A 21744-nucleotide genomic window follows, 5' to 3' on the forward strand; every position below is an offset into this window, starting at 1 on the left:
TATTTAACATAATATTAGAAATGCTAGCAAATAACACTAAGAGAAGAAAATGAAACTGAAAGAATAAGAATTAGCATAGAGGTAATAAAACAATCTGCTTTCACTGACATTACATACATACTACTAATATATTTTTAAATACTAGAAAAAAAGAAATATGCAAATTAAAATTAAAATCCTAGAGATTCAATTAAAAGTTAGTGGAAATTATCAATAATCTTAGCAAAATAGCAGGATATAAAACAAATCCATATAAATCATCAGCATTTTTATATATTACCAACAAGGTCCTCCAAGAAGAGATAGAGATATTCCATTTAAAATAGTCATAGATACAATAAAATGCATGAGAGTACATGTGCCAAAATAAGCCTAGGAACTACACAAACATAATTATAAAATACTTTATGGACAAATAAAGCCAGATCTAAAAAACTACAGAAATAATTATTGGTCATGTATGGGCAGAGCCAATATATTTTAAATGACAATACTACCTGAAATAATCTAATTTCTCAATATCATCCCTACCAAATTACCCAAAAATTATTTTATTGAGCTAGAAAAATTATTAAAACTCATTCTGAAAAACAAAAGATAAAGAATATCAAAAGAATTGATGAAAAATGTAAAGGAAGGAGGCCTAGTAGTACCATATTTTAAACTGTATTAAAAACCAGTAATTACCAAAACTCTCTGGTACTGACTAAGAAAGAGAAAGATAGATCAGTGGAACAGAACAGACATATAACAAATAGCAGTAGAAGATTATAGTAATCTTGTATTTGACAAAAAAGTATAGATCCAGGTTTTGGGGATAAGAAATCATCTTTTGCAAAAAATTGCTGGGACAACTAGAGACTAGTTTGGCAAAAACTAGATCTAAACCAATATATAACATCATTTATTAAAATGAGATCAAAATAGACACATGATAAAAGGATATACATATAAATTTGGAGGAACAAGGAACATATCTATCAGATTTATGAGTAGTAAGAGATAGAAAACAATGTGAGATGTAAAACAGATAATTTTGAGTGCATTATATTAAAAAGGGAAAAGAGTTTGTACAAATAAAACAAATGTTGCCAAAATTAGAAAGAAAGCAGAAAATTGGGTGATAGAGGTCTCATATCTAAAATATAAAGAGAAACTTGGAAAATTCATAGGAATAAAAGCCATCCTCAAATTGATAATGGGCAAAAAATATGAATAGATAATTTTCAGATGAAGAAATCAAAGCCATATAGAGGTCTATGAAAAAATGTTCCAAATCAGTACTGATCAGAGAAGTGCAAGGCCAAAATAATTCTAAGATATCACTTCACACCCATAAGACTGGCTACAATGATAAAAGGGCAAAATGACAAATATTGGAGGGGATGTAGAAAAATGGGGACATTAATATAATATTGGCGGAACTGTGAAGTGATCCAACCATTCTGAAGAGGAATTTGAAATTATACCCCAAAAGTTATAAAACTGTCAATATGCTTAGAGCCAGCGTCTATTTCCAAGGAGATTGGGGGAAACAGAAAAGAATCTGTATGTTCCAAAATATTTCTAGAAACTCTCTTTGAGTTGGCAAAAAACTAGAAATTAAGAGTATGGCCATCAACTGGGGAACGACTAAACAAATTGTGACATGTGATTGTGATGAAATACTACTGCACCACAGGAAACGATGAGCAGGCTAATTTTTTAAAAAACTTGTAATGACAATGATGAGACATCCTACCAAAATCTGTGGGATGCAGCTAAAGCAGTACTCAGGGGGAAATTTATATCCTTGAGTGCATATAATAACAAATTAGAGAGGGCAAAGATCAATGAACTGGGCATGCAAATCAAAAAACTAGAAAGAGAACAAATTAAAAATCCCCAGCTAAAAACTGAATTAGAAGTTATAAAAATAAAAGGAGAAATCAGTAAAATTGAAAGTAAAAGAACTATTGAATTAATAAATAAGACTAGAAGCTGGTACTTTGAAAAAATAAATAAAATTTACAAAGTACTGGTCAATCTAATTAAAAAAAGGAAAGAAGAAAACCAAATTAACAGTATCAAAGATGAAAAGGGAGACCTCACCTCTAATGAAGAGGAAATCAAGGCAATCATTAAAAACTATTTTGCCTAAGTATGTGGCAATAAATATAGCAATCTAGGTGATATGGATAAATATTTAGAAAAATATAAATTGCCTAGATTAACAGCAGAAGAAATAGAATATTTAAATAATCCCATATCAGAAAACGAAATTGAATAAGCCATCAAAGAACTCCCTAAGAAAAAATCCCCAAGACCAGATGGATTCACAAGTGAATTCTAACAAATTTTCAAAGAACAACTAATTCCAATACTATACAAACTATTTGACACAATAAGCAAAGAAGGAGTTCTACCAAACTCCTTCTATGACACAAATATGGTCAATATCCCAAAACCAGGTAGGTAAAAAAACAGAGAAAGAAAACTACAGACCAATCTCCCTAATGAACATAGATGCAAAAATCTTAAACAGAACACTAGCAAAAAGACTCCAGCAAGTGATATAGAAAAGATAATAAATAATGGAGACACCAGGGATGTTATAATAAATCTAAATGGTTGTGGGTACACACACTGGGGTTTAGGAGAGACAGGACCAGGACAGGGAGACCAGAAAAGCTAAGCTGCTCTTAACTGAAAAAGGGACTGTAGACCAACTGCCACCGCTGGGCCAGAGACTTTGAACACCAACAGGCAGGTGAAGGTTTTAACAAGTTTAATTATATTTAACTAAAATGGAGGTGGGAAAGGGATTTCTATACTTAAACCCTAAAAGACAAACCCACAGGGCAAGGGGAGAATTTCCCTACTCTAATCTAGTGATCTAAGCAGGCAGGGCCCAAGAAGCAGTGCAGTCTCTGGGAAGCTGATTCAAGCCTGGTACCAGCCAGACTTGAACAGCACAGCTATGGATCAGAGGGGTGGCTTTGAGGGTTCTCACAGTTTTCCAAAGATGCTCACTGGATGCCAAAATCCTAGGTGGTCCAAGATACCAAGTAGAGTGAGTGAACTTGAGGTGCTGTCCACCAGATCTCAAACTCCTCCTCTGCTTGGCTCTGCTCTGTAGGTCTTCTCCTCTTGCTGGAAATCCACCTCCACTCAGGATCCCAAGGAAATCAAGAAGCAGGGTCTAAGATCTCCCTGGGCTGGCAACAGTTTGCCCACCACTAATGGAGTCTCTCTCTCAGAGCACAAGGCACCTACTCCCTCCTCCTTCATTCCATCATAGAATGCTCCAGGCTTCCTACTAGGTCAACCTTAATACTTAATCAATTAACTAATCTTCCTCACAACAGTGATCACGAGAGTTATTCATTATGATCAGGTGAGATTTATGCCAGGAATGCAAGGATGGTTCAACATTAGGAAAACCATCCACAAAATTGACCATATCAACAAGCAAACCAACAAAAACCACATGATTATCTCAATAGATGCTGAAAAAGCTTTTGACAAAATACAACACCCATTCCTACTGAAAAAACTAGAAAGTTTAGGAATAGAAGGGCCTTTCCTAAAAATAATAAATGGTAAATATCTAAACCCAATAACAAACATCATCTGCAATGGGGATAAATTAGAAGCATTCCCAATAAGATCAGGAGTGAAACAAGGATGCCCATTGTCACCTCTATTATTTAACATTGTACTGGAAACACTAGCAGTAGCAATTAGAGAAGTTAAAAAACTTGCAAAGAACTACACAGGATAATGATGAGCAAAATGAGTAGAATCAAGAGAATATTATATACAGTTAAAGATTTCATAGTTAAAGAATAACTTGTGAATGTCACTTCCAGAGAATGAACTGAAAAATGGAAACATGGAAAACACAATCTATGTATACATATCTGTCTGCCCAATGGTGCCTTTTATGATGCAAGGAAGGGAGGGAGTATCTGAGATACCTGGAAATAAATTCTATTAATAAAAAGAAACTATACATATATGTAAATGAGTTTTGCCTTCTCACTGTGTGAGACAGAAGAGGGTGAGAAGAAGAGCTTGGAACTGAAAAGAAATAAAACTAAATTTTAAAAAATTATCCTATACTTTCCTACATCCACATCTATGCTCATGAAGTTTGCTATGCTTTGAATATCATCTACTCTTTTATGTGCCCACTGAATCCCAACACAGACTTTTATAATATTGATAGTATATGATCCAAAACAATCCCAAAGGACTCAGGGTAAAAAATGCCATTTGCTTCTAAAGAAGGAAGTGAGAGTATGAATCCAAACCAAAGAAAATATTTTTCACTTTAATTTTTTTGTTCAAGTTTCCTTTTCACAAAAGGACTAATAAGGATTAATATGGAAAATATCTTACACTGTTTCACGTGTAAAATCTATATCACACTACTTATCATCTCAGTGGAAAGGTAGGGAAAGGGAAGGAGGGAAAGAGTTCAAGATTCATAATACTCTTTAAAATGTTGGAAATTATTTACATGTAATTGGAGAAAAATTAATTTAAATTAAAAAGGTGATTGTTGCAAAAAACTCCAAATCAATAATATAAAAATGCATAATTTTGAGGATTTTTATAAGCTGATGAAGGAAATTAGTAGAACCAGAAAATAATTTATACAATAACAACAATACTCTAAAGACAAACAGTGCTGAAAACTTAAGAGGTATTGATCAAGGCAATAACCAGCCAGATTAGCAAGGACCAATAACCAAACCACAGGGGCTACATATTGATTTAGGAAACCATGTTAACATTATCTACGTTCCATTGTATTTTTATTTTGTTAAATACTTTCCAGTTACATTTTAATCTGGCTTCTGAAGCACTAGAGTGTGTTGCAGACTGCACCGGCCCAGAGGCCACATTTCAGACACTGCTAATGTTATCCATTACAGAGAGATTAAGGATTAAAGAAATAGAATGAGCTATGGAACAGGGTAGGGTGGGGTGGATGTGTTTGTATAGATGAGTATGTACATGTGGGATGGGTATGACTGGGTATGGATGTGAGTTCAGCCATATGCAATACATATGTGTTACAAAGAATTTGGTTTTTTTTCTTTTTTATGAGTATGGAATATGAATGTAAGGAGAAAAATTTTATGTTCACAGTTTTCAAGAAACAGGGAATGTTCATGTATGAAAGATGCATATATGAGTACTTTCAGAGGTCACTGTATTATTAGTTTTACTTAACTCTTTTATTTTGTTATAAGAGACCTCTCAAAAAGTGGAAGTAATCTCTAAATGTAAAGTAAAAACAACATCAATAAAATTTAAAAATACACAAAAAAATAATAATACCTAACATTTATATAACACTGACTGTGCACCAGGAACTGTGCTAAACACTTTAAAATTTAAATCTCATTTTGTAGAGTTGCAGGTATAAACAAATCATGAAAGTATTAAAGATGTATTCGAAAGCTGACTCTTATGAGGAATGTGCTCATGTACCAGACTTATGGATATATTTCTGATATTTCACATGATTGATTTCTGGACCCTTGAATTGAATTGGGACTCAAATCTTGTGGTATTCTAACCCCTCCCCACCTCTGCAGTATGGAAGGCTGGCTAGCAATCTCTATAGTCTCTTTGTATTGTGGAAGGCACTCATTTAGTATTTTATGAGATAGGGTCAGTGTTCTGAAGGTTAAATGAACTTCTGGTCTGGGCATTGGCTACTCCATTGTCTTAGGACTGGCTCTTGTATCTTATCATTGATTACTGATATGATACTAATTTTTTTGTCATATCACTTATTTGATTAACTATTCCACATCCCCCATTCTTTGGAACCTCAATAAAGTCCAGTCTACCTGTCTGTCTTGAGGTTCTACAATGTGCAAATGGAATTATCTCTGGCCCATTCATAGTCAAAACTCTACTTACCTGAAATGATGTCATCCCCACCTCCCTTAGTGGGGTTAGGCCTGAATTAATTTGAACATTAACAACCACTGATGACTCAAATTTGTCACTTTCCTATGATGAGAAGGAAGTAATAAAATGGAAGCAGAAATTTAAAGCTAAACAGATGAATGGGGAATGGATATCCTCTGAAGGAAAACCCCTGCTCCCTAGAAACTTTTATCACCAAATTTGCCAATCTATTCATAAAAAGTGTCATTTTGGTACCCAGGGCATCGTGGACTCTGTTAAAAGGGTATGGATAGCCTCTGGCATAACCACTATAGCCTCTAAAGTGTGTGCAGCTTGTCCTACCTGCCAAGCATATAACCAACATGCCTTTCATGGCAAGGCTTTTGGTGGGCGTCCATTGGCTTACACACCTTTTGAGCACCTACAAATTGATTTCATAACAATGCCAAAGGCTGGACAATATAAATTCTGTCTAGTCATAGTGGATCAACTGACCAGGTGGCCAGAAGCATTTCCTACTGCCCGAGCCACATTGGCCTTTGTTGCCAAGGTGCTTTTAAAAGAAATCATTCCTTGTTTTGGCCTGCCTGCACATATTGACTCGGACAGGGGGAGTCGCTTTACTGATTCAGTTTTATCTGAAATATATTCCTGTTTGGGGATAACTCCCAAATTCCATGTACCATATCATCCCCAGAGTTCAGGCCAAGTTTAACGGATGAACAGAGAACTTAAAACTATCATTGGCAAATTATGCACTGAGACACATCTAAAATGGCCTGAAATTCTCCCTCTAGCTCTATTTTATCTTAGAAGCAGGCCCAGGGGAGATCTACATATCTCACCATATGAGATGCTTTTTGGACATCCCCCTATACAGGCTAAGCCTTTTTCTCCTGCATATACATCACTATTAGGAGGAGATACTTCTATTGCTTCCTATATACAGGAATTGCAACACAAACTGTGTGAACTCCATGAATCTTGAACTGCAGTACAAGCAGGACCAATAGACTTTTCACTTCATGACCTGAACCCAGGAGGCAAGGTGTATATAAAGAACTTCCTGTGCACTGGGGCAACTCAGCCTTCATGGGATGGCCCATTTGAAATTTTATTAACTACCCCGACAGCTATAAAAATTAGAGAAAAGGTCTCTTGGATTCATTGCTCACATATAAAGAGGACATCTTCTATTGATACTGATTGACTGTTTCCTGTTACCTGCATCGGAGATAACAGTTCATAGACTAATGGACGCTAATTTTGGAATCTCATTGTAATTCTGGGGGTTTTTTTGGTTGTTCTTGATTCTTTCCCTGAATTTATTTTTAATTTTCTCATTGCTTTTCTTATTATCTTTTTTTTTTTTAATTTTTTTTTTAAACCCTTACCTTCTGTCTTCAAGTCAATACTGTGTATTGGCTCCAAGGCAGAAGAATGGTAAGGGTAGGCAATGAGGGTCAAGTGACTTGCCCAGGGTCACACAGCTGGGAAGTGTCTGAGGCCGGATTTGAACCTAGGACCTCCCGTCTCTAGGCCTGGCTCTCAATCCACTGAGCTACCCAGCTGCCCCCTTTTCTTATTATCTTTTAATAGAATACTTGACTTTTTCTTTTTTCTCATTTCATGTAATTAAGTACACATAATCACTTAATTTTTTATTATTTTTTTTTGCAGTGCTATAATATTAATATATATATTTGCAGTAATATTACTGCTTACTCTCAAGGCCTTAGACTTTGGGAACCTGCCAAATATTGTGAAATGCTATGGGACTGTGATTAATGCTTCTGTCTGATTCCAGGAGAAGGGAACACAAGACCCGTTAATAGTGCTAAGAAAGCACAAGGTCATGGAGACCGACCGACCAATCCAAATGGGATTGATGAGAACATCTGCACAGTGCCAAGGAGCACAAGGTCAAAGAGATCATACAAATACGGGTGGGATTGAGGTACTCCCATGCCAACACTAAGGACTTGAACTCAGTGTAAGAATCGAAGTTGCGATGCTTAACATATGTTAAGACGTAGGACTCTTCGAACTACACTGCCAGTCAGGTACCGCAGGTTGCCCATCATCTGGCTCACCCATATATTCCTGAGAGTGAAGGGAATGACAAGCACTTCCCTTGCATATAAATCTGGTCCTTTTTTCTCTCTTATAGAATGGCAACTTCCCGTAGTCTTGGCTGCAAATGGGTAAGTACAGTATTACTGCATTGTGTCCTACAAACTAGTAGGATGGAAATTATATTACTTGGACCCTAATACAAGAGCCTGTTAGGAATTTATTTTCATTCAGAAATTTTATATACATAGCTTTTGATTTTTTGGTTCTGATTTTAATGTTTTCTTTTTCCAAAGTTTCAATTTTCTTCTATTTTGATTTTCTTTCTTATACTTTTGTTTTTTCTTTTGAATTGACTCATACAACCCCATAACTCAACTATATATCTTGAGCTGATCTGGGTATTTCTTTTTTAAATACCCACATCAGGGGGGATTGTATTTTTATTAAATCCAAGATTTAATTTTTTGATTTTGTTCAAGAAAAATTCTCAGGGAAAGAAACTTGCTGATTCCTTAATCCAGGGAATGAACTGTTTGTAGAGAGATGCCTGAAGAATGTACATTTAATCAAGAGATCCAGAATGAACTTTGGGTTACAATTGATTGAACTGATGGGGTTTGTTGCATTAAAAGATCCAGAATGAACTTTGGGGTATAACTGAATGGACTGATGGTTCTGAACAGTTACTTTAAATGTACATGTTATGCCAATAGGGGACTGCCCCCAATTGGTTTCTTGTCAATGCCCTTAGCAAAACATTGGTTTTGCCTTCTCTCTCTTCCATTCCCCTCTTATCTCTGACTATTGTAGTTAGAAGACCTTTGTGGGTATAAGATGATTATGTAAAATGATCACTTGGGGTGAGGAGGCACCCAAAATGATCATCAGGGGGGATTGTGTAAATGGAATTAGCTTTGGCCCATTCATAGTCAAAACTCTACTTACTCGAGATGATGTCATCCCCACCTCCCTTAGTGGGGAGGGAGATGAGTTACCCACATGTGACAAAAAGTAACAAATCAAGAACAAGGGACTGCCCTTTGGGCAGTCCAAATCAGTGTAGAGGCTGCCATTTGTCCACTTGAATTAGAGGTGGACCCACAGGAAGTGATGAGAGACACTATCTCTTCAAGTATGTTGGTTACTTCCTGTTGGGGCAGTTCCCACTTTGAACTTGGTGCTGAAGCATCTCTGCGGAGACCTCAGGCTGCTTCCACTCTGAATGGTCACGTGGGTAAGTTAGGCTGACTTCCTTGGCCTACCTTGGCGTTTCCAGACTCTACCTTATGTAGGCTTCTTGCCTCTCTGATTGCTAGGCCTTGTGGAATGTAATTTAGTTTAATTAGCCTTTTAACCCTCTCTCTCTGTCTCTCTCTCTGTCTGGGCCTCTGTAGGTCCGGACTAGCCTCTCCTCTCTCTATTTCCCTACCTTCTACCCTTCCTAATTGTAAATAAACTACCTTAAACCTGATCCTGACTTGGGTCTATTTTAATTATGGAATCAATCTGAATTATTGATTCCTGGCGGCCACACCTTAATTATATATCTATATAATACCTGAAATCTCCCTCTTACAACAACCATCAGAGTATGACAGGGCAGGCTTGATGTTATGCTGAAGAATCCTGAGTCTCTGTGTCTCTTTTCTCTCTTTATGTCTTCCCGACCTTAAGCTTTAAACCCTTCCACCCATATTCCCTCAGTCCCCAGCTTCCCTTGCAGGTGACCAACCCACATAAGAATATATTGTAGTAGTTGGTCAGCTATACATTTCATCCTCAAAACAGAGAGGTGCTATTATTATCCCCATTTTACAAATGAGGAAACTGAGGCAAACTGAGACCAAGTGATTGCCCAGGGTCACTCAGCTAATCTCTAACCAAATGCCACTTCCCTCAAGAAATTTTCCCTCATTTCCCAAAAAGTTAGGTATCTCCTTCCTCAGGACTCATAGCAGCTTTTGAACTATAATACACCCTGGATGATGACAATATACAATCATGTTATACCCTGACTGGACTATCAGATATTCCAATGGGGTATAGCGTATGTCCTCTCTAAATTTTGTATTTCATCAAGGACAATGTCACATTCATTAGGCCCTTTATAAAGATCTACTGAACTGAATTCATACCATCAAGGAACATGGTATTGTGTATATGAAAAAGGCAAAAATCATAAACTGATGGCATATAAGCATTACAGAGTAGGTACTACTCAGTTATGAATGTGAAGGCTTAAAGTATTACTCCTAATCTCCCTAACTTCAACTGGGGAAGAGTCCTAATTTCATTTTCATTTTCTTCCTATGAATTTTAATTTTCCTCAGTTTTGAGTAAAATTTTCAGCCAGTGGTCTAGCATGGGCCTCAGTTCAGAATTCCTTCTAGTCTTACATGTTATAATTATTTAAGAAAGTCTAAATAAGAAAGGAAAAAATATGCCACAAGTTAGTAAGCACCTGGTGATTCAAATATATTCACAGCCAGCCTTCAAAGACTTTATATTACACAGCTTTCCACATTTGCTCTCATTCTACAAACCTGCCTTTGTTAATGGAAAAGGAAGCAATAAATATTGGAATAGGGTTATGTATGAAGTGTATTACTCGTTTCCATTTGATATATAAATTTAGTGACTACCAGAGACCCCAGGGATTATTTGCTGCCATACTCCTTTTGTCTTCTGGCCACACAATTAACATATACAACATGAATTGCTTCAGTTTAGTAATGACAACTATTACATCCTAAATGGTCATATTATGATTGCTATGGGAAGGTACTGTGTAACCTTTGAATTTCTTGGCATATACAAAAAAATTCTATTTTTAAGATAGCTAAAAATTGTTTTCTTTTCTCTTTCCTCATTTTAAGAATTTAATTTTAAATCTCCATTATGCATAGCAAATAGCTTTCATCCACTTACCCTCTTCTACTGTGAGGAAATGGGTTCCTACATCTTGACTAGGCCAAATACTCTGGCTATCATTTTTCTGAATGCCAAGCTAAAGAAATTTTTGGTATCTCCATATCCAGTGATGGTGAACCTATGGCATGGGTGCCAAAGATGGTACACAGAGTGTTCTCTGTGAGTACACAGCCAATCCCCCACCTCCAGAATTCATTCCTAAAAAGGCAGAGGGACTCAGGCGGAACTGCTGCCTTCCCCCTCTCTACACTCGCTAAGGATATTCCTCACATCACCTCCCCCCCTCTTCCAGCAGCCCAATGGAATTGTTTTCTCCTCACCTATGTGGGATAAGGGCAGGGGAGGGGGTGCACCCAGCACTCAGTATGGAAGAGGGGTACAGCAATCAATCTGGGTGGGGCACAGCACTCAGTTGGGGGCCGGGGGGGGCCAAGCCTGGCACTCCATCTCTAAAAGGTTCACCATCACTGCCCTAATCAATCTCTGCCAGGAGAGGAGTTCTGGAAGAGGGGTTGTTTCTAGACTCAGTGATACTGTGATACAGTACAAAGAATGGGGTTCAGATCCTAGCATAGACCACTTTTTCTCTGAGCCTCAGTTCTAAAGATGTAAATATGGAAAATGTGGAGATTAGACTAGGTGACTTCTAAGGTTCCTTCTAATTCTCAATATATATGAAGATGATACAGGTCATCACTGGCTCTATTTATAATTCAACCTTTGACTGGAAGATATACATATAGCCTCCTTTTAATGTCTTTTTGGGAGAATTACAATTCAATTAATTGTTGGTGCTTTATTATTATTTATTACTTTCTATATTCAATATATGTCATATAAAATATTTATATATTTTTAAATACAAAAATAAAGTCACATTAATTAAAAAATCATAGGTCTTCCACCAATGGACTACTTATCTTCCTATAAAACTGAAATTTTCATGTGACAAAAATGAATGTCTTTTCCATAGAGTTTAATATATTGGGACCCAGACTATAAAAATGTCCCCTACATGAAGCCTAATAATTCCAAAATTATTAAACTAGTATTATATGCCATACACACTTAAACAAAACAACTATACTATAGCATATAGCATTTCAAATATTGATAATTCCTTTACAACCATTTTTTTTCTAAAGGTCTAAGTCACTTATTTTTAAACAGAAATGTGCTTTTAAGTGACTTCCCTTTCTTTCTTGGCAATTTTCTTTTATACCTTTCCATTTTTTTCAGTTTCTCACTGAAATTCCAAACTTCAAACTTTTATCTATCATCTTTAAAAAATGATTCTTTTCCATTATATATTTATTTTATCTAACCTAAGACCAATCTGTGGCTTTTAGGCATAAAAATCTTAAAACGAAATTAAAATTATAACAATTTCCCAACCAAGACACAATCTAGGGATATCTATGCTCCAACAGGAGATACTTTAAAGTTAAGCATATAGACCACTGGGGAAAAAGTCCATTTTCCCAAAATTCCTACCTGCTGTTTGTCCATCACCACCTATTTCCACTTTCAGAATATGCAAAGAAGCACCAAAGTTTGGCTAGGAAAAAGAATGAACAAGATTAATAATATCCTTAATTGTGTCATGCATGTTCAAAGTACTTTAAGAAAAGTTACTAGTTTTATAGATAAAACAAACAAGACAAAATTTAAAGCAATAACCATTTTTATGACAGTCAGTTCCAAGGCTAAAAAAACAAAACACCTCACTTTTAAAATTCAAGGTCTCCAAACAACTCTTAGCATAACAATGAAAGGTCTCTTTTAATAAATATTACCTTAAATAAATAATCCAATATTTCAGAACGCTGAGGCTCAGGGTAGTTGACTAGAAGTCGGGAGGCTGCCTAAAAGATATTTCAAAGAAAAAAACTATTATTGAAAATATTTTAAAACAATTATAGCCACCTATTCAGATACCCAACTTGCCCATATTAGAAAGAGACCACAGATTTGGATTAATGATACATTCACTGCCTATATTAGAATCTGGAGGAGCCAAGAAGAGGCATGGAGACAGACATGTATACTATCAATTGGTCTAGGCTTTAAAAAAAAAAAAAGCGAAATAATCAGTTTATTTATTTATTTGTTTGTTAGTGCTAAGGAAGTTAACGTTCTAATAGATGAAAGTTTCTGAGATTCTTGGTGTGATACTATTTTCTTAAGTCTTTTTAGGAAATTATAAGCATTATCAGAGGGGAAACATCAGGATGAGCCATTATAGTTTCAATTACAAAAGAAAGAAGCAATGTGCCTGGAAAGTCTCACCTACACCAGCGAAAATCATCAGCACTGAGATACACTCAACCATGAACTGATCATACCGTGTCAACAATGCCTTGTACTATTTGTCAGCAAAAAGCATTTTAGGCTATGTATTTGTGTATTAATGAACTCTGTAAAATGTGTCATGAAAGGTCTCTTTCTCATCTGTAAGATGTATAATCAAAATACCCTGTTTATTTTAAAGCAGTTGTGAAAACAAAATGAGATAATATGAAAACTCTCTAGGAAAGAATAAAGATTATACTAATAAAAGACAATGTTATTAACAAGGGCAAAAAACATTTTTTTTCTTTTTTTTTTTTAAACCCCTGTACTTCGGTGTATTGTCTCATAGGTGGAAGATTGGTAAGGGTGGGCAATGGGGGTCAAGTGACTTGCCCAGGGTCACACAGCTGGGAAGTGTCTGAGGCCGGGTTTGAACCTAGGACCTCCTGTCTCTAAGCCTGACTCTCACTCCACTGAGCTACCCAGCTGCCCCCAAAAAACATTTTTTAAGCTATTCAAGAGCACTATTACATCTGATAGTCCCATTTTGAGTTATGTGTCTTCTAGTTTTAATTTTCAATATCTGAGTTTTAAAGAACTACGTTCCTAGTTTGTGAAATATTCATTATTTCAGCTTTAGAACTTAAGACTATCAAAGTAAAGAACTAATCATTACCTTTAAAATGTATGGTTATGTTTTATGTGATAATACATATATAACCCGGACTGAATTGCTTGTCACCTCCAGGAGGGGAGAGGAAAAAAGAGAGGAAGACAACTTGGGTCATATAACTTTGGAAAACTTATGTGGAAATTTGTTATTAAAATTAACAAATAAATGAAATGTACAGTAACTAGGTCATAGCCCATATGTTGCCCAATGCTTATACAAATGGCCTTATTATAATGATTAAAAGTCAGAAACGTAGTGAGGTCAAAAAGGATACGGGAGAATTAAGTTGCAAAAACTGCAAAGGTCAAAGAAAAACAGTTAAATAAGAGTAGATCCTAAGTCGCAAGTTTTTATGATCTTTAAGTCAGGTCCAAGATTTCATGGCATGCTACCAGACATCCACTTGCCTATTGAAGATTTCATTGACTCAATGGCCTACTGTTCCCAGCTTTGCTTGCAGTTTTGGGGGAGGTTCTTAAGGCAACACTGAGTCTATAACTTTTTGCATTACATAGTCATTGTCACATACCTGCCCCTAACTAGAAATTATTCTATACCAGTGATGGGCAAACTACGGTCCGCAGGCCAGATGCAGCCTCCTGAAATGTTCTAGCCACTATGTCACATTATAAATACAATGAGTAGGATACAATACAATGAAACTTCAAAAGAGTTGCCTTAGAAACAGACTGACAGAAGAGCATTTCCTTTCCTTTGGCTCCCTGTTTAAAAGTTTGCCCATCATTGTAATCTATACTAGTCCCACCTTGGGGAGAAACTGAGATGCAAGGGCCCAAACGTTTTGCAGACACTGACTTATGTAAATTGTCTTTTATCTCATTGCAAAAGTTACCAATCTTTTATCTCATTGCAAAAGTTACCAGTCTAAGCTGTCCCATCCTGAAAGCCATTTGCTGATCTCCAATGATCAACTTAGTCAATGTGTAGATCAACCGGGACATACTTATAATAAATTCCTTTTATTTCTCTCTATCCTGATTTTTGCCTCATTAATCAAAGTAAAAGTCCAGACACAGACTTTTCCTTTTAATTGTCTCATGTTGTCCAAGTAATATCTGATATTCTGCAACTTCACTGTCTAGTGGTCATCAAGCCATTGAAAGGCTCTATCTAGCAAGCACAAACCTATTACCTCCCATCCATTTTTTTCCTTTATATGCCCTTGACTTTATTCTTTTATATCTTTTTTAAATTTTAATTAATTTATAAAACCCTTGTGCATCTACAAAGAGTCACTGGATAACCCTTTCTTCTTCCTTTGTCAAAATTACCTCTCTTTATTTCTTTAGAATTTCACTCTTTGAGAGCTTTTTATTCCTTCTAGATTGTCCCCTTTCAGAGAATTTTTAGGCCCAAAGATCTTACCATTCTTTTTTTTTAACTTTCTGAAGTTAAAACTCTCATAAAAAGGGTGCATGTGGCAGACACTGACTACTTTTCTTCTCCTCTTGTCATAAATTCTAAAATGGAGTAGTACCTTCTTCAGAGGGTTCCCTTCAGCAACCTTTCAAACCAACCAACAACTCTTCAAGTTGATAAGATTCATCTCTAGAATAAAAATCCACCTCAGTTGGTTCCCCTGCCTATTAAATGATGCTTATCTCATTAAGGTGAGTCAAAAAATTAGTTACTCTACTTGGAGAGAGAACACTAGCAGGTCCCAGAGAGTTGAAGTCTTCCGTAACTCAAATGTTATGCCTGGAGTACAACCTTATGATTTGTATACCCAAAGATCTTTCTGTCCAGCTACTTTATACCATATTTCAATGATAATAGTTTTTATTTCTGCAATGTTTACTTTAAATGTTCTCCACCAATTCTCCACTCTAGCTCCCAATTTCCTCACATAAGCATATCTTCTTAAAATTCAATGCTACTCACACACATAACTAGTGGTCAAAGAATAGAAACAAAAATTCTCAAAAAGAATTGACATGTATGACCCTGGGCAAGTAACTTAATTCCCATTGCCTAGCCCTTACCACTCTTCTGCCTTGGAGCCAATACACAGTATTAACTCCAAGATGGATGATAAGGGTTTGAAAAAAAATTGACAACTATTAACAATCACATGAAAAAATGCCATAAATTACTAATAACAAGAGATATGCAAATTGAAACAACTCTGAGGTTGCCAGCAAATTGGCAAAGATGATCACCAAAAACGAAATAGTCATTGTCAGAGTGGATTTGAGAAGACAAAATACCTGAATTGTGGGGCTATGAATTAGTACAAACATTTTGAAAAGCAATCTGCAATTATGCAAATAAAATTACTAAAATAAAATAGCCAGAAACTTTGACACAGAGGTTCTATGGTAGTAAGCATATTCCCCAAGGAGGTGATTAACTGGTTTAAAATAAAACTTTCATAGTGTGTGATATAGAAGAAAATAAAATATTATTCTCAAGACATAGTATAAGAATAATATTAGTAAATTACCCCAGTCGAAGTTAGTAAAGCTGGTTCCTCCACCCCACCCCCCATCCTTCTCCCTTCAAGACAAGATTACTCTACTCCAACCTTCTCCCTACAGGACCAGACTACTCTTCCCCCGGTGAAATGCAAAAACCTCTTAATGCCCTTTGGTAAACCTTACTCCATTCTTTCAAATGCAAAATCTCTGACTCCAACCATTTTAAAAAATTTATAATCCCTTCAGGGAGACTTGATTATGTTAGGATTCTCCTATAAATAAGGGGTTTTTCTGTAAATTTTGGGGCATTTGTCTTAGGTCAATGACTTGAGGCAGTGTCCCACATTCACTCTCCCAAAAAAGCATTGCATTTTAAGTGATGGTTCTCCCCAGGCTTATTTTCAAAAATGGCTAAAGAAGGTACATCTTGTTACCTCAAGACCCCTTAAAATTTGAATTGTAAGAGTTAAAAATTAAGGTTGGACTAAATATATAGGAATGTGGTCACTGAAATTAATATATCTTAAGTCAAAACGACTTTTATAACAGTTTATTTATAAAATAGAGGGAAAAGAGCGAAAGTAGAAAAATGAGAAAGAGGGCAGAGTATGAAATCTAGCTTAACTCTGGCCCTGGTTTTACTCTGGCAGGGCTCCAGAAGCCCTAGCTAGAGGGCCTAGGGGTAAATTAAGCAAGGGTTCCAGTCACATGGTCTCCTCCTCCAAGATGGGGGAGGGGGCCTCTCCAGACTCTAATCCCTCCAGGAGTTAGGAAAGGAGTCAGCCTTTTCACTCACCCACGTGGTAGTCCTAAAGGAAGATCCAAGAGCAGTCTTACCAGAAGCAGCAGTGCTAGGTCCCAAACCAGAGCTCCTCCAAGACCAAGTTCAAAGGAGAAAGAGCTGGTCACAGGAAGTTCTTGCCATTTTTAAAGACCCTTCTTTGTGTCATTCCTGTGCTTTCCCTTACAGGGACCTATCACAGTTTTAGAATTTTCTTAGGACTGCCCAGGGGGCATAGTGGGTGGGTATATATGCTTCTGGTGATTAAATCTAAAAGTAGGCAGGAGAGAGTTAATCCATCTTCACATATTTCATACAATAGCTGTACTTTCTGGTGTTACAAAAGCAAAAAAAAAGATGCCCATCAACCAAAGAAAGACTGGCAAATAAAAGTACATGAATATAATAGAATATTATTGTGCTATAACAAAAGAACAAATTAAAAATAACAAAGAAATAGAAACTTAAATGAACTAAGGTAGAAGGAAGTAAGAAGAGAAAATAAAATAATATAAACACTGGCTGACTACAAAAATGTAAATGGAACTAATAACCACAAAACAATGGAAAGTGAATTTGCAAAAATTGCAAAACTCAAGGATCCAAAGAAGAGAGATGAGAAGTCAAGCAAATATTTTCAGATTTTTTTTTATTTGATTGGCTTTGCTGACTTTCCTCCTCTTTTTTATTTAAAAAAATATTCTTTGTTATATGTGAAAGCTCCCTGAAGTAGAAGGAAAAAAAGCAGGGGAAATTTTGAACAATTTTAAAAACAAAATATATCAATAAAATTTTATTTTAAAAAACAAGCATGTAAAAGATTTTCCAAAGCACTAATAATAAGAGAACTACAAATCAAAATAGCTCTGGGGTTTCACCAAATACCAAGTATATCAACAAAGATAAGAAAAGATGAGAATGGTAAATAGAAGGGGGGGAGGGTTATGAAAAGATATACATACTAATTGACTATTCGTGGAGGTATGGAGTGGGCCAGTCGTCTTAGAAAGCAATTTGGAATTATTCAAAGAAAGTGATTAACATGAACATGCTTTGTTTTAGACTGATCTTGACTCAGAACAGTACCCTTTTAATTAAGGTTCAATACTGGAACAAAATGAAACACTCAGGCCATTTGAGAGTTAATTTTTTTTTTAATGTTCATTTAGGCAAAGCAATAGAAAGCTATTTAACAAAGAGATGGGGAACCTTGATTTGACTGAGATGAGTAAAGATTCCTTTTCTGAATTACCCATCACAATCTCTAATCATATATAACCTAGAGATCCTCATAGCTACTATGTACTATGTGTGTGGAGAAAAAAGAATTAATTTGTTCTTCTTAGGGTGGAATTCCATTAGAGAAGTAAAATCTGTTTAGGAGTTCAGAGTAACATCTTAAGGACACTTTGTTATTGCCATAGGCCCAGTGAGTTGAGAGATCTCATATCTCAAAGAAAGCAAACCATTAGGCTATCATACCTCCTTTTCTCCTCTGACCTTTAGAAGTTAGAAGAGCCACTCCTAAGGATATAGCTACCTCTTCATAACCTCCCCCCCTGGCCTGTTGAAACTCCTGATGAAGTCCACGCTGTGATGGGGTTCCTGCTGTGTAACCTGTTATTTTCTAATTGGCTAGACTTTCACACCTACATTGTAAGTTCGGCCCCCAGACCATGGGGTATCGAACAGAGTGGGTGGGGGTTTGTGGCAGGAATCTATAAAATGCTTGTATCTATACCCATGCATTGGGCATCACCATTAGGGCATGACCCCTTCTCATGAGAAAGATTAAACCTTGCCTCCGTTTGCTTAAATGGTCTCTATTTCTTTAAGCCATATCATCTCATACAATTTATGGGGGCCTGTCCAAGGATCCAGGAGAGGAAGGCGTCACCCAGGACCCCCAGTGACTAGCAGGGCATCCCATCTAATTTTCAGTGGCTGCTTGAAGGTAGAACTGGGTGAGTCCCTCTGACCCAGGAGGCCTGAGAGAGAGACCAAAAAGGGGAGAAGAGCCTTGTTTAGCTGCATTCGTACTTAGGAAGAGAGGCTACTCGGCAACACCAGGTCATGTAAGTTTGTGCACAAACCCAGGGGAGTAATTGAATTTACTACTGGGTGACCTTGGAGGAGGGTTCCACAAGGGTTGGGATATATATAGACTGTTTGCCTTGGGGTAGAAGAGGAGAAATTATCTCAAAAAGAGGAGATGGAACCAGAAAACCTATGTAGAAGGCCTGTGGGAGGAATGGGAAGAGTTAATTCAGGAGTAGCCAAAAAGGGCAAGACTGAAGGCTTGACAGAAGTCCTGAGGGAAAGTACACTCAGGAACAAACTTGAGAATTAGGAAGAATTACCAAAGTATAAAAGAAAAAGAAAGGAATGATTTTCCTTTGTAACAACAAATGGCTGTTACTGTAGGAAAGAAAACCCAAAAGCCTACCTCTCCCTCCTGTAACTCAGGTCAGAGGAGTGGAGATTGGAGATAGCAAACTGAGAATTGTATGTGGGAGAAGAGACACGAATATCTTTGTGGATCTGTGTTCTGTGTAAACTGTGTCAAAAACTCTTATGTATTGTGTTATAAGTTCATCTGTCTGTCTGTCTATATAGATTTCTGTATATCCAGGGATATGCAGGAATGTTGGGAGCAGTTAAGAGTGAATTAAGGAATTATAAAATATACAAAAAGGGACAGGTAAAAAGATCTGTTTTCCCTTTTTTTTTCTCTCTCTCTCTGCTAGCCCCAGAGTGGAGAAGTGGAAAATGACAAAAGGAATATTTTGATCCCCCAACTGGAAACTGCCAATTTTGGGGTTAATGCATGTGAATTTGAGAAAACAGAAATTATTCTGGAATGTACTTGTAAATTTAATGTAAAAGTGATTACATGTTGAAAAATTGCTCATTATAGATAAGATTCCAGAAGAGTTTTATTCTGTTTTGGTAGTGGGAAAACTGTTCTCACTGAGATTTAAAATTTGAACAATAGTTAAAAAATTAAATGTGGAACATGTCAAAAATGGTTTTTTGAGTCAGTTTAAGTTGGGGGATCAAAATGACATGGGTAGCCAGCCTGACTGGTCTAATATTTTTGTGGACTGCTTAATGTAAATAAGAGATCAATGGAGGGTTTAAGTGTATAAGATTGTAATGCCTGCTTTTAGAAGGAGAAGATGTAATATTGAAAAGATTCTGTATGAATAAAATTTTGGGGGGTTTAAAAGTAAAAATGTGAAAATGTTGGACTGAAAGAGATAGTTAATTTCTATTAAATATTTCCTAATTGCTGTTTAGTTGGTTAGAACATGTATATGTGTGGATTTGAAAGATAACCTAATTTTTAATTATGCTTGTTGAACTCAGTGTAATTTCAGTCTGTATGAAAAAGTTATGATTTAGTGTTGCAAAGGTTTTCTTTGCAGCCTCAGGTTGCATTCTATTCCACTCTTTAGCATGAGTATGTTTTCATCATAGGAGTTTAAAAAGTAAGAAAAAGGATTTTAATGGGGTTTTTGTTTGAAATGTTCATAAATGATTTTCACCTGAGTATATTAAAATTTAACTAATGTCTTTCTTAATCATGAAAATAGGTCACCAGCCTGCTTGTTAAGGAGGCTTGCTTTAAGGTTCATAAGCAGTTAAACAGCACTTAAAAGATTAAAAGGTTAAAAAAAAAGGCGACTGCTTAATAAGACAGTGATTCTATAACTTATAGTGACAGTGAAAAAATTATAAGGAAGCTCTCACATGTTATGAACAGTGAGTGGGAAGGAAAAAGTTTGAAATCTCTAAATTTGAAATGGAACATATATGAGTAGTTTGAAATGCTATGGAAATTCTTTTTGAAATATGGCTGTGTTATAAATTGTTACTAAAATATGTATCTTTGGGATAAGAATGATTTTTTTATGTAAATGCATTCTTGATGCAATCTGACTTTATCAGAATTTGTTCAATCATAAGTGGTTAGTTTATCAAATTGTACTACAGACTAAAATGAATGTATGACAAGAATTGGTTAAAAGAGTATGCTAAAGATATAGTGCTTAAGTGATGCAATCTTCAAAGTAAATAATAACCTGGATTCTCTTGGGTTATTAATTAGCAAAGTAGAGTGAAGAATATTTGAATAATGATGGCAAAAAATATTAAATTAGAACAGGAAAAGGAACTCTAGAAGCCTTTTTGACAGTTAAATGCAAAAAAAAAAAAAAAGCAAAGAAAGATTCTGCCTTATGGTAGTGGGCCTGAGAGAAGAATGGGACTTGATTTAATGCCACTATTAGCAAGAATTATTAACCTTTTCCTGGTTTAGGAAAAAAGAGAAAATATATTAGTGTTCATTTGAATATGTAGCCATTGGCTGTGTTAAGTAGAATCATTAAAATGGTCAGAAAAAACAAATCTTTAATCAGGTAAGAGACAAGTTCTTAATAGTTGTCTGCCACACAGAGTCAAGACCTTAAAGACCGCACAGAGTCAAGGGCTCTGAGACTGGGAACATTGTCTCTTAGAGAAAGCACTGTCGAAGATGATTCTCCAAAGAGTAGCAGAACTTGAGGTCTTATATACCTTCTGGAAGAACAAAGGGCAGGGAAAAATGATTGACTAGCTCTACATTGGATACAAGGAAA

The 21744-nt window shown here is 36.0% G+C and overlaps 1 protein-coding gene across 1 annotated transcript in view; it reads right to left on the reverse strand.

Moving 5' to 3' along the window:
• The window catches only part of LOC123235890 (galactocerebrosidase-like), a 126524-nt gene that overhangs the window by 91779 nt on the left and 13001 nt on the right, over window positions 1-21744 (reverse strand). Inside the window, exons 2-3 of the mRNA XM_044662120.1 lie at window positions 12717-12785; window positions 12415-12478 (exon numbers count right to left, since the gene is read on the reverse strand). Coding sequence (XP_044518055.1) covers window positions 12415-12478; window positions 12717-12785 — 133 coding nt within the window. The remainder of the gene's footprint in view (window positions 1-12414; window positions 12479-12716; window positions 12786-21744) is intronic.

The sequence above is a fragment of the Gracilinanus agilis genome, chromosome 2 (assembly GCF_016433145.1).
Source record: "Gracilinanus agilis isolate LMUSP501 chromosome 2, AgileGrace, whole genome shotgun sequence".
Classification (NCBI taxonomy): domain Eukaryota; kingdom Metazoa; phylum Chordata; class Mammalia; order Didelphimorphia; family Didelphidae; genus Gracilinanus; species Gracilinanus agilis.